The following is a 17,223-nucleotide window of genomic DNA, read 5'->3' as shown; positions in this document are numbered from 1 at the left end:
TTGTTATTACAAAGTATGGTTCTCTCCATACTCATACGCCTTTTTAAAAGATTTTGTGTTATGGAAGATTTATATAAGAGAAGATTTGTTTTGTGATTATACAATTGTGGGGGGAAATACGGTAGGTCAACACTGAACACTCACGTTTTTGCGGCCTGGAACCTCCCTCAGGGATCCCTGCACTTGAAAGCCAGGACCTTCTTAGATCATTGACTAGGTGGAGTGACCTATATCCGCACATTCCCTAGGGAGAATACTGGGGAAAGGATAATGGGCATCACTTCCGTGTCAGTCTACAATAATGTGAGAACCCAACCTGACAGAAATCAGAAAGGGTCATATTTGTCTGCCTACTTGACCTACAATATCTCCCTCTCTATGCATTTGATCATGACAAGAAGGTCATGTTTTAAAGGTTGCAGCTCAAACCTATTCGTTATTGAGACACACTATGACTCACACCAATTTATTCATCCATAACATTGAAAATAATCGCTTTTAGGCATTAAACTGCCAGCCTTATTCAGACCTGTGCACATCGTTTTTGTGGTTCAGTTTAGCTGTGTGCGTGTGTGTGTGTGTGTGTGTGTGTGTGTGTGCGTGTGTGTGTGTGTGCGTGTGTGTGTGTGTGTGTGAGAGAGAGCATGCTGCACTTTAGATGTCACCTGACACCTGGGCTCTTACTACCTTCATCTACCATCCCAAAATGAACACAGGCACACAGTCACACAATGCACGTTTGTTTGCATACATTGTGTCCGGCCTCTCCAAAAGGAGGGCCAAGCAGTTACTAAGGCATCAGCTATTATAGGAAGCCACTCAATTTGGAGGAGGCATTTTCTTTTGTATGTCAACTATATTTTATATAACAATGTTCTGCTGTCTATCTGGCTCTATGCATTTGTTCCATGTCTGACTGCATTGGCGGTGTTAATGTTAATGCATTGGCGGTGTGTTGAGGTTTAGATAGTGTATTCCGCGCGTGACTACAGAGCCCAGGTGTCAGGTGACATCTAAAGTGCACACATACACACACACACACACACACGACTCTCTCCGACAGTTGGTCTTTCGCTCTGCTCATCTATATCCAGGAACAGCATTGATGTGTGCGTGTGTGGTGTCAGTTACATAACCTGCTGAGACTCAAGGTCATTGTTATCCTAATACAAACACAACACTGACACTCTCATGTTTTGGTGGTGCGTGTGTGTGTGTGTGTGTGTGTGTGTGTGTGTGTGTGTGTGTGTGCACGTATGTGTGTTCATAAGCGACGAAGGGAGTTTACATGATATTGATATGCATGTGTATTTTGTGAAGTACACGTTTCAGGCCATGTGCAGTTTGAGCACTCAGAGCTCATTCCTTAGAGTAGCTTTCCAAAAACGTGTCAAGGCTATTATTGTATTCTATATTATATCAAATGATATAATCAATATTGTTGTGATATGATATGAGTGCCTATGCTGTGTACTTGTACGTGAGAGCACAATGTATAATGTATTGTGTACTGAATGAACTGTAGCATACTAGCTACTGACACCATCTCATCTCAGACAGCAAGGTCAGCTTGCTGCAGTGAGTTTGTTATGTCTCAAGTGTACGTCATTAGGATCCAGCTATATATGTTCAGTCTGTATAATAAAATCTTGTGAACGTCTTAGCGTGATACTGTCTCGTATCATGTTACTGTTCTCCCGGGCCTGTTTGTCTGTCCGCCGCCGGACCAAGGAACTATTCTACCGGCTCGTCACACACCACCCAGCCTACACACACACAATACCCATCTGTCAGAACCAGACGAGGGTCCAGTACTTAGAAGATTACAACAAATATAATGACAGTAAAAAAAAAAATCTAATTTCTGACCAGATGAGTTTCATAATCCGCTGACTGCAGAGGACTAGAGAGACTCATTTGCGTCCGTGTGTGCATTTTCACATGCTATGATCAATCGATGACTTGCGGCTTGAATAAATGGAACCAACATAGCATTCTTTAAGTTCTTATTTAGCAATATCATCAATAATGAAAAATACATTTTCAACATTTCAACGAGCAGCCACGTCATCCAGCGTTGACTCACCTTCATGCATATGACATTAGCTCAACTGGAAATGGACCCTTATGGGAATGTAAAATACCTCACGTGTGGTTAACAACATGGCAATAAATGATTCATCCCACTGCAGCCACTTTACTCAGCTGATTGTACTATTTATAGCCAAGAGTTCAGCTTCAACCTTTTTGGTGAAGTGTATATACAGTGAAATACTGGTGCTCTGGCTCTCAATGCATTCATACAGTGTACATTATGTAATACAATATATTGCAAAACAAAACTGCCAGGTCAAATGCCATCCCTGATTAAATATGTTAGTCAAATAAGCGTGATGCTATGTGACAGGACAAGGAACCAGATTCTTAAACAAGTCACACGGAGGGAAGCGTCATTTTGCTGAAGTGTTCAGAATTCAGATAAAGTCTCATTTTTAAGATTTCCATTGAAAATGAACCAATTCAAACACAACGGTACCGTCTACACAACAGTACAACATTCTCCGGATCTAAAACAAAGTAACGCTATTAGATCATTTTGTATTTGAAGCAGTTAAATGAACAGGCCCCAGCATTCAGTCACCACACTCTCTTCTGTTTTCTTTGTAACTTAATAAAATGTCCTTATTTCCTGCTCAACCCTGCTGCATGCTGCTATTTCTGTTTCACCATGAAGACAAAGTAGAGATTAGATTAGACTCGATATGGCAACAATGGCATCTCGCCTGTGTGTGTCAGTCGCTTATTTACATACTCAGTCAAATGACATACAAATGCCCTGTTGGTAGCCTTGCATAGCCACGTGATCACAGATCTCCACCTACCTTCATGTTGTCACGATGCAGACTGACATGCATAAAGAGTGTCAATGCTCACGAAAAGCTTCTATCCGTCAGCTGGCTATAAACAAGGACAACAAGAAAACAAATGCAAAACAGACTGAGAAGCTGACGGATGTGCTTTCACTACTTTATTATTAATATATATAAAAATATGGTATGATACATTTTTACTTTATATATAAAAATGATCGAGAAGTGAAAGCACACCACAAATATATGATGGTCACTAATCTAATTTAATTTAAATTCCCAGGCAGATTTCTGTTTCCTGCCAGCCCATACATGGCTGCATGTCAATTATTTTAACCCCCCACAAAAATGCCTAAATTGTTTTTTTATTTCGTTTTCACTTCGGCCTAGTTTTGAGGCCTAAAATTGGGATACCAGGGTTAAAGTGGTTAACAACTCTCCATGGAAGTGCATTCCATGACAGGCCTCTGTTTTTAAGTCCTCGTCGGTAAATGAGGTCGTCCTGTTAAAAGTGTTGAAAACCATCCATCACACAGTCCCAGCTCTGTGGAATGATGTTGATCCAAATGATGATGATCCAAAAGAAAGACAACCACTGTCTTCCACCGGGTGTGCTTAGGAATTAGTCTGTCTTTTTGCACAGAAATAGTTATTACCAAGGTTCCCGGTTCAAACCCTGGCTCGGCGGCTCCCACTAGGTTTAGTGCCATGATACAGAAGTTTGTAACCAGCTCTAACCGTGAGAATCCTCACATGGGTTTGGAAAAAGCTTCCAGTGGAAATGGTCAACGTTCTCATCTCGCACTACTACAGTGCCTTTGAGCAAGGCACTTAAACTTCGATGCGCTCTCTAGTAAAACAGCTTTGTTATAGTAGGTTGTTCTAATGGAGCAGTCACACTCACAGTGAGGTTTTCAATTGACACAATCGCTCCCAACCCAGACTACACTTTGAAGGTCCTTTTAACGTTCTCTTTAGCAAAACTGGACTGCTCCATTATGGCGTTGAGAGAGGCTTTGTTCAGAGTCTGGGCCTTGCTGTACAGGCCCTGTTTCACACGGAACGCCAGAGCTTTGACCAGCTCCCTGTACCTCCTGGGAGCGCAGGCCAGGCCCTCGTAGCACTGGCAGGTGAACCGCCGCGTGAACAGCTTCAGGTCAGCCAGGCCGGGCCTGCCCAGCGCCAGGAAGCGGCCCTGGACACGTTCGATCCGGAAGCGCCCGGGGCTCAGGTGGAGGTGGTGGTCGGAGTTGTAGTTCTTGCGGACGCACCGGCCGTTCCCCTGGCACAGGAGGTCAGAGCAGAGCTGGGCCGCCGCCGTCACGTTGACCACGTACGGGTTGAGGGTGGAGGAGAGGTAGGAGGACAGAGCCTCGCACGAGGGCTGCGGGGAGGAGGGAGAGATGAGGAAATAGCGACTTTAAGCAACGACGGATACGGCAGTCGGCTACGGCAACCGGAAATGGATCAGTGCTCGATACATAAACCTGCTCTACTACGGCAGAACCTACACTTACACGTAGTGTCTACAAGGCCATGTCATAACCATGTTTATTGAAATTATAGCTGTCATACATTTACACCGATTGCTCCATCACCTCTCTTATGCTGTGTAATGTGTTGGCATGCTCTGAATGAAGAAATAACACTAATACCATAATGTCATATTAACCATGTTTATTAAAACGGTTTTAGAATAACACAGATTGCTCCAGGACCATACGCTTTCCACTGCTGATCATGTCCAGCGCATGTAAGAATTAAGCATTAAGTTAGCTGACGCGCGACAGTGTGTTTTAAAAATAATAATAGTGTTTATGTTTGACACATGCCGCATGGACACCATGGCAACCAATGTCGCCGTCGCCGGAGGCTGTTTACTTAACGATTTTGACAGCTACGGCGTGGGCGTCACAGCCGCCGTACTTGTCAACAGCCATGTCAGTGTGTTATACCAATATTAGAGAGAAGAGAGAGAAAGAGAGAGAGAGAGAGAGAGAGAGAGAGAGAGACTTAATTTAACTGACAATTTTTGGGGGGAATTTGACATAGCGAATTCAACATTTGTCAAAATATTTCTTCACCCCAAAAAAATGTAAACAGCAAATCTAGAAGTTCCTCAGTCATAATGTGCCACAATGTAAACTTGTATGTTACTTTCAAGTACTTAGTATTGTTGTCGGGCAGAAACCTCCAATGTGTTTTCGCATAAATGAATGTCCTACTTAGTGAAAATAGCACATCTACAAGCTCACAACGCCTCGCGTTGAGAGCTTGTAGATTTTTATAAAATGTAATAATACAAAAAGGAACCGTTTGGACATGACATGACAATACAGTAAACAAATTGAACCTTGACTGTAGCAAGCACTAGCCTAGCATCCATCAACATCCCCAGCCACTGTTTGTCAGTCAGAGAGTATCTGTCTCCTGTACCAACTGAAGTCTTTGTTTAGCACCCCCTGGTGCTGAGTGACGGTACAATGACCTGACCAAAGCTTTTGTATCCCTGCTAGTAGCCAGTACAGTAGCACTGTACCAGTGTTGATTTCGTCAACTAAAACTAAGGCGACTGTTCGTCGACTACCTTTTTTCACTGACAAAAACTCAAATAGAAACTAAATAGAAACTAAGCTATGACTTAAAAATAAGACTAAATATATTGACAATTTCGTCAAAAATAAAAACTAGACTAAAATGTGAGGAAGTGACTAGTGTAGCCTCGTGTTGTGATACTAATATACCACTGCGCTGCACTGTGGGCATATGCATATGCATATGCATTAGGGGTGGATGAAGTCTGGCTGCGCCTGGCTAGGACTAGTGGACAAGAGATCCAGTATAAGACATTTTATACTTGGTTTCATGCTGAAAATGGCAGATCTACAAGCTCACAAAAGTCATTATGACGGCATCAAGCCCCGCCAAAATACATCTTAGTCGACAAAAACAACTGTAGATGTAGACAACTAAAATCTTATGATATCATATTTATTATATATTATTTATAACTAAAACTAGACTAACATGAGTTAGTCTAACATATCATGTTAGACTAACATTCCGGGTGATTAAAATGTGACTAAAACTAAGTGAAAACTATTCAAGAGACTATGACTAAAACTGAAATAGAAATTTCCTGCCAGAAACAACACTGCACTGTGCTGTACTGTACATGCTGAATGATGTGTACAGTATGTCATTGAGGGCAGAGCGTATGCATGGTTTCCTTCCAAACACTGCACCAGATTCATAAAGACAGCATGACGTCACCCAGCTTGTTCCAAACCCACAAGACTCGTCCCACAGAGCGGTGCATGTAATGAAATCATACAGGGAAAGAGGAATGACATGATATGACATGAATGATATGAAGCAGAATAATCGTATAGCTTTCGTCCAGAACGCCAACAATTTGTCACTAAATGGGGGTTAGCAGAGGCTCTGTGCACTACATGTGGGCAACAGTGAGTGTGTGTGTGTGTGTGTGTGTGTGTGTGTGTGTGTGTGTGTGTGTGTGTGTGTGTGTGTGTGTGTGTGTGTGTCTGCGTGTGTGTGTGTCTGCGTGTGTGTGTGTGTGTGTCTTGCTAAAGAGTGAAAGAGAGAAATGCATGTTGACTTTTCCACTATAGGCAAAGATGAGAAGAGTCAAAGAGAACAGTTCCCAGGGCTACGTTATAATTTGCATGCATGGAGTGTTTACCATTGACTTCAGGCTGATATATACCGGTACCTCCTGTTGCTGATACAATAGATCTATGAGATCTATAATTATAGTCTGGAAACCAGATTCATCTGCCACAGGGAATAAAAAGAGATTGGTCTGGCACTGAGACTTTTTTGCTGTGTGTGTGTCTGTGTGTGTGTGTGCGTGTGTGTGTGCGTGTGCGTGTGTGCAGTCCAGTGGAAGACGAGCGGTGTGGAGCTACCTTGTCGTCATAGTCTGCGCTGGCCCCCCACAGCACGGCCCCCGAGGCCCCTACTGCTGCACTCTCCCCTATGGTCCTGACCAGATCCCCCTGGAGGCGCACACACACACACACACACACACACACACACACACACACACACACACACAATATGCATGTCTATATATTTCTGACATTTGTATACCTACACTCTCATGAGTATGCAGTAATACAAGAACTCTCTCTCACACGCACACACACCACGGGCGGGCAAAAGTGAAGGGTAAGGGTTTCTTTCTAAGGTGAAGGTTACACCACAGACTCTACAGTGTTCATTACACCTTGTAACCAAACTCTTCACAGTGGACTCTGTAGCACCTCCTCACTAACAACAAGGAGGAGACACGTCGTCTCACTGGTTCTCAACCAACGTTGAGTCCGGGGAGCATCAGGGGTTCAAAATGTCCAAAACTCTGTACAAAAAGTCCCAGAGATTTCTTTTTTTTAATGTATCAAATGGGGGTCATACTGTAAATTCAGAAGCTTGAGAACCACTGGCCTAATCTACAGTAATGGTTGGAAAACATTTTATATTTCAAAAATATTTCAAACAACAATATAAGTTATACTGATAACGTACTGTAGGTTTCTCTCTCCTCAGCCCCCACCAACAGTATCATAACTATCATTCTGAACCAAATATAACAGCCACACAAATATTCTCTTTTGGAGGCCCCTGGCACAAAATAGTCTAATATTAATGTGACATGACATGACAACGTTTGAGAAGCACTGTATAGTAAAGTAATATTCAGCCACTAGATGGTGCTCTAGTACTATCCACATGACAACACCTCTTGTTAATATGCAATGTGACATAGCTCTGTTTACAAAATGCTGTACTGAGTTAGTATGTCTAATTGTCTATACAAGGCAGCGCTCAAGCAGTTTGAACCATTATAACATGGTGATTGCCTCCTTCTCTTCTACCTGGCTGAGGAAGTGTCGGTTCTGGTCGATGAAGACTGGCCGCGCGTAGACGAACACCGGGGCAGCGGCCGTACCGTTGCGTCTGGGCAGAGAAGACACCCTCAGCGCCTCCTTGACACGGTTACGCACCATCAGCGCCGCCTTGTGGCTGTTTCTCAACGAGGCCTGAAAGGACATCACAACATTTTAGAAATATTTATAAATCTAAGGTCGCATTCATACCAGAGAGCTTTGCTGCGATTAAAACGAATCCTGCTGCGCATTGTCAGAAATTGCGCTTCGTTTGGCAGGTGTGAAGGCTCATTCGAATCCTAATGCGCAGCAAATAACCGCATTTTACTCCGCCCAAAAACGTGGGTTTCGCTTCGCTTCGAATCGCACTTGACTACGATTCGGTGCAGGTGTGAATGCAATCCGCAGTAAATAAAGGAAATGAAGCAAACATAATGTGGCGGGTGAGGAGCTGAACACAGTTGGAGACGGTTAAGGCATATTTTACGCAGCGCAAAGATGTCCCGTTACTGTGGATAGACGTGGTCGAATAAGGAGACTGAAGCCCTGATCGAAATGAGGACGTGTAGGCTACATGAATCAATTGCGTAAGAAAACACATAAAAACACTGCAGTGTATTATAGCCTACATAATATTCTGTCTGTCTGTCTGTCTGTCTGTGCGTGCCGTAAACATGGAGTGCTGTCACTGTGTGGGACTGGGGAGTTATATCAGTGCGCTCATGCAGCGCTGTGCCTCCATGCCCAAAAGAACACGGCTGCGTGCGTAGAGAGAGAGAGAGAGGGGGGGGGGGGGGGGGGTCCCAGACGGCACGACACATGCACGTTATGAGTGTAATTTTATCACCATAGATTTCACTGTGTAGGCTATAGTTTATGAACGGAACACATTGATAAAGGTCCCCCCTGCTGCGTTTCCAATTGCTGCGAATGACAGTGTGAAGGCAAACCCCAGCCAATTAAATATGCAAGAATTCCATTTCCCCGCCCATACGGATCTGAGTCTACCGAAGTATTAGGTGAGAATCTGACCTTAATGTTTTTTTTGCATGTATCTTTATCCCATTAGTTCTTTGTTGTTACGTTTTTTTCCATTTTGTTTTCTTGATGCTCTATTACCTGGCCCTCATTGAAAATGAGGGTCCACTCCTCAATGTATTTGTGAAAAAAACTGAAGGTTGAATGAATACTTTGTTGCTACGACAACAAAAGAAGTAGGAATAGAAAACACGCCACGATGTGATGCATTATGATCTTGTAATCTGCTAATTTCGCCTATATTAATGACATATCCCCAAATACCCAAAACCTGGACGGAAGTAATAATAAATTAAAAAAGAAATAATAACTACATTGATCCCATTATATTATTATTATTATATTATGTAGTTACTGAAAGGTTACTAGCATGACTGAAGTAAAATCAGACACAAGTAGCATGTGCTTAAATTCATATTTAAAAAAATGTTTCAGATGTCAACATTTTCTGAGATGATGGATGATGATGGTCATGGAAGGGCCGGGAACCTTCTGAAAGCTTCATGAAAAAAACGTAGCGCGCGGGCTCGTTTCGTGCACACACTCGCGACTCACCAGGCCTGGATTCTGTTTAGCTTTTTTTTTTATGCTTGCTTGCGCTTACGTCGCGCCCCTCTTCAGCAGACCTGTCGTTTGAAAGGCCCTGTATTCCTGAGCAGTGTTGTTTTTGGCAGCACATTTTGATTTTAGTTTTAGTCATAGTCTCTTCAATAGTTTTCATTTAGTTTCAGTCACATTTTAGTCACCTGGAATGTTTTAGTGTTAGTCTAGTTATAGTCGACTAAATATCATAAGATTTTAGACTAAATCAACTGTAGATTTAGTCGACTAAAATGTATTTTGGCGGGCCTTGATGCTGTCGTAATGACTGTTTTTACACCTGCTGAAAATAGCCGATCTACAAATAAAATAAAATGACTTACACTGGATCTCTTATAGTCCCTTCCTAACATTTTAGTCTAGTTTTTATTTGTTGAAAAAATAGTCAGTTTTAGTCATCATAGCTTTATAGTTTTCATTTTAGTTTCCATCAGTGGAAAACGAACATGTTTCGTCTTAAGTTTTGGTCGACGAAAACAACACTGTTCCTGAACACACAGAGTAGGACGTATACTGTACCTGCAGGTATATGGAAGGGAAGAGGGCGGTGCTGGTCTCCCACAGCCACAGGAGCTTATCGTTCTGCAGCCGGACCTCCTGGGAACAGCGGCCGTTATAGCCAGGCTCCAGCCAGCCGTAGTTGTAGCAGTTGGGGAACAGGTAGAAGCCCCACAGGTAGTTGGGTCTCATGGCTCTGCCCAAGGACAAGGTGTCCGACATGAAACTCTTGGCCGCTTTCTGGAAGGGAGGGGGAGAGAGAGAGAGAGAGAGAGAGAGAGAGAGAGAGAGAGAGAGAGAGAGAGAGAGAGAGAGAGTTCACAGTAAGTACGTTGATTCATCAGAACCTGACAGACGACAGTGTTGGCCGACATGAAAGCACTCAGCGACCATGAGGAATCCAGTCTAACCCAGCGCTGGAAAGCGGACTTTAAACCAATGATGATGATGATGATGATGATGGAACACAGGTTCTTTTTTTCAATTCACTGAAAGGTAACAGCTTTGGAGATAAAAGGTTTCCACCCGACAGCGACAAAAGGTTAACACTAACCTGGAAGTCGTGTTTAGCCAGCACCGCGGCCTGTCGGGCAGACAGGAAGGGGTACCTCTGCAGCACCAGGCCCACGGACAGGCTCTGGTACATCCTCTTAGAACCCCAGTTCCTGTCCCACAGGGGGCGCCATTCCTCCCAGTCCACGACAGCCAGACCTCGACTGTTTCTGAAGGTATAGGGGAGATAGGAGAGATGACATTTTACTTGACGATTAATGGTCATACAAATAATTGCGATTAACAATTTAGTTGTGTTTTTTGGCATTGAACAGTATTTGGAACATATAAATGTAAATACAAATTTGGTTTGGCTTTGGCCGATTCTAAATCCTAACAGTTTTCTGAAAAACCCTATGTTTCTATGTCAGTGGTGCTCAACCTTTTTCATGTCAAGGACCACCAAAATTATCTGCATTTGGCTGCGGACCCCCATCTGAAAAATATGTTGTTCCAGGGACCCCTCCCCCAGAAGCAAAGATTTGAGTTAACCCATTTTGGGCGGGAACCCCTTTTGGTGTTAGCATTATGTTATGCTTTAGCTATTTCAAAATAGCAGATCTACAAGCTCATAGCGCGCTACGAGCTTGTAGGTCTGATATTTTTTTTAAATCGAAGAACGACTGACATAGAAACATGGCTTTTTCAGAAAACTGCCGGGATGTAGAAGACATTTTTAGAATCTGATCTCAGGTCAGAATGGGTTCAAAACGTTTGCACTATAACATAATCCTTAAAACACCAAAATAATTGTAATAGTAAAATGTTAAAAAAAAAAGAAAACAAACAAACAAATAAAATAAAGTCCATTAATCTATGCCCCAGCTCCTGACTGTCTGACCTGGAGGGGATGTAGTATGTAATGTCTGTTCTGGCCTTGGACATGCTGGCCTTCAGGTTGCCTTGCTGAGGTATTCCACCATTCAGACGTCTGGTGCCGGTGCGATCCACATGGGGGTACAGACCCAGTCTGTCTGTGTAGAACAGAGACAGGAACTGACCGGGAACCTGCAAGGGAGATGAGGCTCATTCAATCAATCAATCAATCAATCAATCAATCAATCAATCAATCAATCAATCAATCAATCCCTCCCTCCTACCTTTGCAGGTGTGGCCACTCCTCTGAAGGTGGAGGTGTCCAGGGAGATGTTGTACCTGTTGCACACCAGGTCAGGGATGTTCCACGTGACGATGAATGGCTGACGATCAAACAGCGGACGAGTGGTGTGCGGGAGGCGAGGAGGGGGAGGGGGCGGTCTGGCACGGCGGGGGGGCAGCCTTTTAGGAGGAGGAGATGCGACGGTTCGAGGGTGAGGAGGAGAAGAGGAGGTTTGTGTGGGAAGGGAGGAGGAAGAAGAGGAAATAGGAGAAACGGGAGTCGAGGTTGTGGAAACCGAAGTGGGGAGACCGCGGGGAGTTTGTGTAGGTCTTGAAGAGAAAGGGAGAGCAGTTTCAGAGGTAGAACTTGTGGAGAAAGTTAGTTGGGAGGTTGTGAGAGAAGGAGGAGGGGTTGAGGGTGCTGATGGCGATAGCAATGATTTGCTGACAAGTTTAGTGTGAGGAGTCTGTGAGCTTTTGGGAAGCGGGGACCTTGAAGGAGGAAGAGAGGTTAAATCGGACCGGGAAGTTGAGGGTAACATGTTGAAAAACTTGCCAAGACGTTTAGCCGGTTTGCCTGTTCCGGGGAACAACAAAAGTAACGTTTTGGAGGTGGACCGTGAAGTTGGGGTCAGGTATGGAGCTGTGACGGAGGTTTCTAGTGAAGACGTCGGGGACATTGTTGAAACAGAAATAACCGGGGTACGGGTAGAGCTCTGTGGAGTCAAAGGCGTTTGTAGCACTGTAGGACTATAGGTAAGAGTTACGGGAGGAATAGTTGTGTGGGGCATTGACTGTGTGGTTGTGAGGGTAGAAATGTTGGCGGTAGAGACAGCAGTAGTAGACCAGAGAGAGGACGTGAGCGCTGGCAGGACAGAGCATATGAGAGTAGAGAAGAAGGACAGCGTCAGAGACGGAAGGAGGAGGTGATGCCGGCTGAACGACAGAAGCATCAGTGGACAGCCTCCGCTCTTGTGAGTGATGCAAACCATCCTTTCCCCTGAAGGAGAGGAAAAGCATATACAGTCAAACATGAATGAGAAGTTAGGGACCCAGAACATGAAAGCACAGTATCAAACGAAATTGTCTTTCCGTTGAGGAAGAAATATATGTAGTTGATTGGTATGAGCATTATTTTACACATTATGATATAGGCTTCACGGTCATGCATTTAAAGTACAGATGATTGGCACATTTATATTACTGAAACATTCTGTAGTATAGCACCTTTATACAGATTGCTACTGTACAAAACCTTGATATCAATCAACACAATGGAATCATCATGTCCCTAGACATCATGCCATTAAACTCCATTCTACCATCTATACACCCCAGTGCGATTTCTTTCATTTAAACCCTAGCGTCAACGTTCTGGGCTTGTCTTTATAGGCAAACATTCTGCAAAAGTACAAGCTCATAACAAGAACACATCACACCGCAATGCGTTGAGTGCCTGTAGGCCAGCTATTTTCAGTGAAGAGATTTGGTGTAGAGAGGAAAATGAGGCGACCAATATAGACCCCTGGGGAACCCTGTCAACAAAGAGTTCAAGTGGTTAATGCTAAGTGAAGACAGGTATTATGAATAGTCCGGCAGCCGACAGGCTTCTTTTGTTTATTGGCCTAAAATATTGTCTACATACATTCATGAATCCACTTGCTGACCGACTGTCGGCATTGAGCAACTTTTCCTATATAAAAGGCAAGATTTTCACATTTTCATTATGCTTTATGTAGCATGTGACATGTCAAACTAGGGGGTTTTCATGATTCTGAATCCATTTCAAGCATCAGTTTTGCACAAAAAACAATCCTTGGGCTCAAAACGGTCATAGCCGTACAGCTATAAAAACGTCAATAGCCAATTTGGGCACCAAATGTGCCCAAATTCGCCAAAATGGGCTGAGCTCATCACATTTGTGATGATTGCAATGGCCGTTTTTAGCCCAAGGAGTGTTTCTTTGTGCAAAAATAATGCTTGGAATGGATTCAGAATCATGAAAACCCCCTAGTTTGTTGCATGCTACTTAAAGCATAATGAAACTTAGACATTTTTGCATTATATAGGATGTCAATGGTATGGTCACATATAAACACCTATAAAATAGAATTGCTCAATATCGACAGCAAGTCGATTCATGAATGTATGTATATAGTCAATATTTTAGGCCAATAAAAAAAAGACCAAATTTCCCACCCCACAACCCCGGCTGCCGGACAAGAATGGCAAACGCCACTAAAGAAAATCTACCTCGCCATGCCTAAACGGACATAAATCCAACGTGCAAACACCAAAGAGATTCTCCACCGCCGGCGCCAACTCAAACTCACAGATTCATCCTACTGTCAAGGTCATGGGCCAACTCAATACCACAGGCGCAATCTGTCATGCACAGGTAAAAGAAGCTGCATATTACCTGAACATCCCTTCTAGAGCCACCGCCTCGCCTCCTGATGCCCTTGATGGTACGACGACGTGTTGTTGGATTAGGTGCTCCTCAGAGTGTGAGTGGGGCGAGAAGGCAGCCTTCGTCTGGTCGTCTCTACTGAGGATGAGAGGAAAGACAGAGAGAGAGAGAGAGAGAGAGAGAGAGAGAGAGAGACAGCATGCAGGGATGCATTCTGCTGTCCGTACACATCTAAGAGCGCCATGTTATGATCACTCCTGGTGCCAAGTTTGTCTTGGAACGGAGGAGGAAGCCTCACCGGGGTGTGAGGTTCGGGAGCGTGCACGTGGAACAGCAGAATGCCTTGGAGTCTATGCTTGGGACACTGACCCACCGGGTATGAGGATCAGACTGTTATTGCAGTGCTTGCTTGGCACGCCGTGACCTCTCGGTGTGCCTGTGTGGACTGTGGACTGGGATGAAGTTTTGACTATAGGGACGCGACTGTTTTGTTTCGTTTGCCATATTTGCCCCACACAGGAAATTCTGTTTCAACTTCACCCAGCTGATGAGTGCTCCGGGGTGGGGAGAGCTGTGGATTAAGCTTGTATAGGTGTACTAGGCCAGGAGGGGAACTGGTGACCTTCTGGTTACCGGACAGCCTCTCTAACCACTACCCACCAAGCTACAGGCGCATTCCCTAATTGAGCTAATCGGGAGGCATCCTTTGGTTAGACATAGCATTGGTTAGACATAAGGTTGGTGAGGGGTGCGTTAAAATGACCGGATTAAGGTTGGTGAGGGCCGGGGTGCGTTAAAACGACCGGATTAAGGTTGGTGAGGGGTGCGTTAAGACGACCGGATTAAGGTTGGTGAGGGGTGCGTTAAGGGTTGGGAGAGAGTTAAGGTTATGTTTAGATGTGCTGCCCCGTGGGAGGTTAGGGTTAAGGTGAGGGTTTGAGATAGGTTGTAGGACTAATGACTGGTCTAACCAATGACTAAACTACTGTAAGTACTTCTTTTTTTTAAGATATGTTTTGCGGCTTACGCCTTTTATTGGTTTTTGAAGGGACAGACTGTAGGCTGACAGGAAACGGGAGAGAGATGGGGGAAGACATGCAGTAAAGGCCGTGTCGGGCTCGGGAGTCGAACCCGCGGCACACTGCGACTGGATTACCAGTCGGGTGCCCAGACGGTTACGCCACCGCCTGGGCCACTGTAAGTACTTCTTTAAAAAAAGATTGCCCACAATTTTGTAACCCATTATTCACCCCTGTGTCAATTATCTAATGTGATCCTGGGCTCTACACACCCTCCGCCAACCTGGGGAGAGCAACAGACTTGAACTCATGCTTCCTTCATGCATGAGTGTCCAAGTTGCCTCCTCCTACACATGACAGGGTGAGTTTCCCTGGTTGGACGTAGCGCGTGGAAGGAACACGTTATTCCAACCAGTACCTTTCCCTTCCATCAGGCAGTGCATGTCTTTTGTGAGGTAATCACCTTTAAATGAGCGATTATGAAAATATAATTATTGATACACACACACACACACACACACACACACACACAAACACACACACACACACACACACACACAATATCACTGTATTGGATTGTATTGGAAGGACAGCGCAGCACACACACACGGAAATATGAAGTTTAAGTACATGTCCTGATGCTGTACACAAACATCAGCTCTGACGTATACCGGTACATTCAAGAGTAGAGAAAACAAATAAATAGAAGGAGCAGAGCAGCACAAAAACACTTTGAAAACTCAAAAGCATCAACAAGGGCACACACACACACGCCTATTTGAGAACATTTTGTACAGCAGTGTCATGAATCATTTCTGAATGTGTTTGCTGTTAATAATTTTGGTTGCGATATGCTCACCGTGAATGACTCAAAGCCTCTGTAATGCTGAATTTATGCTCCGTCATACGACGGTCTCACACCAAAATATTTACCTAACACTGAAGTGCAACAGTCCTGCACGCAGCCACAGTAAACATTTTTAGGATGTGGGATGTGTGACGGGGACAGCAATACGGACAGGAATATGTCTACCATCCCAAAGGATTCATATACGATTAGTTTTTCAAAATAATCATCCAATTTAAAAAATGTTTGATTCGTCATATCCACATCCTATCCACATCCAATAAATAAAAAGACTTGAACATTTTACTACAGTTTTTCTTGTGGAGTATTGAGTAAAGCAAGGCACTAACAATGCCAGGTGTAGAGGTTCCATTCCCTAATGCAGGTCACTGTAAGGCAAAGGTTAGGGGTTACAATGAGTTGTTGTAACCAACAAGCATCGGTTGGGGGGCTAGCAAGGGTGAGTGGGGGGAAAGGCTGGTCTGTGTAGCTAATATAAATTGCTGTGTGACCCGGTCAGGAGCGGATGATATCTTATCATGTTGTAGTTATTGTTTTGTAGTCATCAGGCCAGAACCATCAAACCAGAACTTCCCTTTCCTCAAACTGGAAGAATAATACCTTACCAATAAAAGTGTAGTTTTGCTGATTTCTAAAATAAAAAATAAATATAAATGTGAATGTGCTTTCCATAGACTATTTAGCGTCTGTATACCTTTGTTATCCCATCCCAAATTCTATTCTCATCGCAGGCAAAGAGAGAGTGAGTCACGCTTACATGTATATTGGGAAGGTATTATTATTCTGGTTTGAGGGAAAGGAAGTTCTGGTTTGAGGGTTCCGGCCTGATGACTACAAAACAATGACTACAACATGACATAAGATATCATCCGCTCCCGACCGGATCCAAAAAGGAATGCTGCCCAGGCTAGGTGGTGATCAGAGTAATCTAGTAAAAGAGCTATGGGCTATAGACAGTTCCAAACATTGGAACTATCCCATTGAGATGGAATGAGCACTTCCGCATTCCATTGCTACAATGGGAGTCAACGCTAGTGTCGCCACTCTCTTACTAGATGACTCTGGTGGTGATGAAGTCCTTAAGCCCCACCCACGTTCACAGACTAAGTTAGGACACGATGGTTTCACACCCAAGTGACACGAGAGAGGCTGCATAATAAAATAGGGGGAAAAACCTATTTATCTCCAAACAAATGACGTTGTGAGCTTATAGATGGGCTATTTTCACCATTTCTGAAATAGTGTTCAAATGTTGAACCGTACCTCATTTTGCTGGGGAGCCCATGGAAACCCCTCTAGGACCCCACTTTCAGGAGCACATGTGGGGATGAGGTTCAGTCCTTTATCCCCATAATGTTCC

At 44.0% G+C, this 17,223-nt stretch overlaps 1 protein-coding gene across 1 annotated transcript; it reads right to left on the bottom strand.

The window, feature by feature from the left end:
- Positions 1 to 2,068: 2,068 nt before the first annotated feature.
- On the bottom strand, positions 2,069 to 14,990 carry LOC310853795 (hyaluronidase-1-like). Its single transcript, XM_083758255.1, has 8 exons — positions 13,986 to 14,990; positions 11,569 to 12,566; positions 11,310 to 11,476; positions 10,470 to 10,638; positions 9,938 to 10,156; positions 7,769 to 7,933; positions 6,800 to 6,889; positions 2,069 to 4,254 (listed from the first exon to the last, which is right to left on the bottom strand). The coding sequence occupies exons 2-8, from the start codon at positions 12,556 to 12,558 to the stop codon at positions 3,814 to 3,816; spliced, it is 2,241 nt and encodes a 746-aa protein (XP_083614381.1). The 5' UTR covers positions 12,559 to 12,566; positions 13,986 to 14,990; the 3' UTR covers positions 2,069 to 3,813.
- Positions 14,991 to 17,223: the final 2,233 nt, after the last annotated feature.

Source organism: Protomyctophum parallelum (genome assembly GCF_964188405.1).
Source record: "Protomyctophum parallelum genome assembly, chromosome: 22".
NCBI lineage: Eukaryota > Metazoa > Chordata > Actinopteri > Myctophiformes > Myctophidae > Protomyctophum > Protomyctophum parallelum.
The sequence above is the reverse complement of the archived record's forward strand: the minus strand, read 5'-3'. Positions and strand labels throughout refer to the sequence as shown.

What these genes read in the sequence shown, in the direction of transcription:
- LOC310853795 (XM_083758255.1), bottom strand. Translation starts at nt 12,558, where the DNA reads ATGGTTTGCATCACTCACAAGAGCGGAGGCTGTCCACTGATGCTTCTG. An exon ending in TGGCTAAACACGACTTCCAG is followed by an intron (nt 10,157 to 10,469) that starts GTTAGTGTTAAC and finishes CCTCCCTTCCAG; the next exon opens with AAAGCGGCCAAGAGTTTCAT. An exon ending in GCGCAGACTATGACGACAAG is followed by an intron (nt 4,255 to 6,799) that starts GTAGCTCCACAC and finishes TCCTCCCCGCAG; the next exon opens with CCCTCGTGCGAGGCTCTGTC.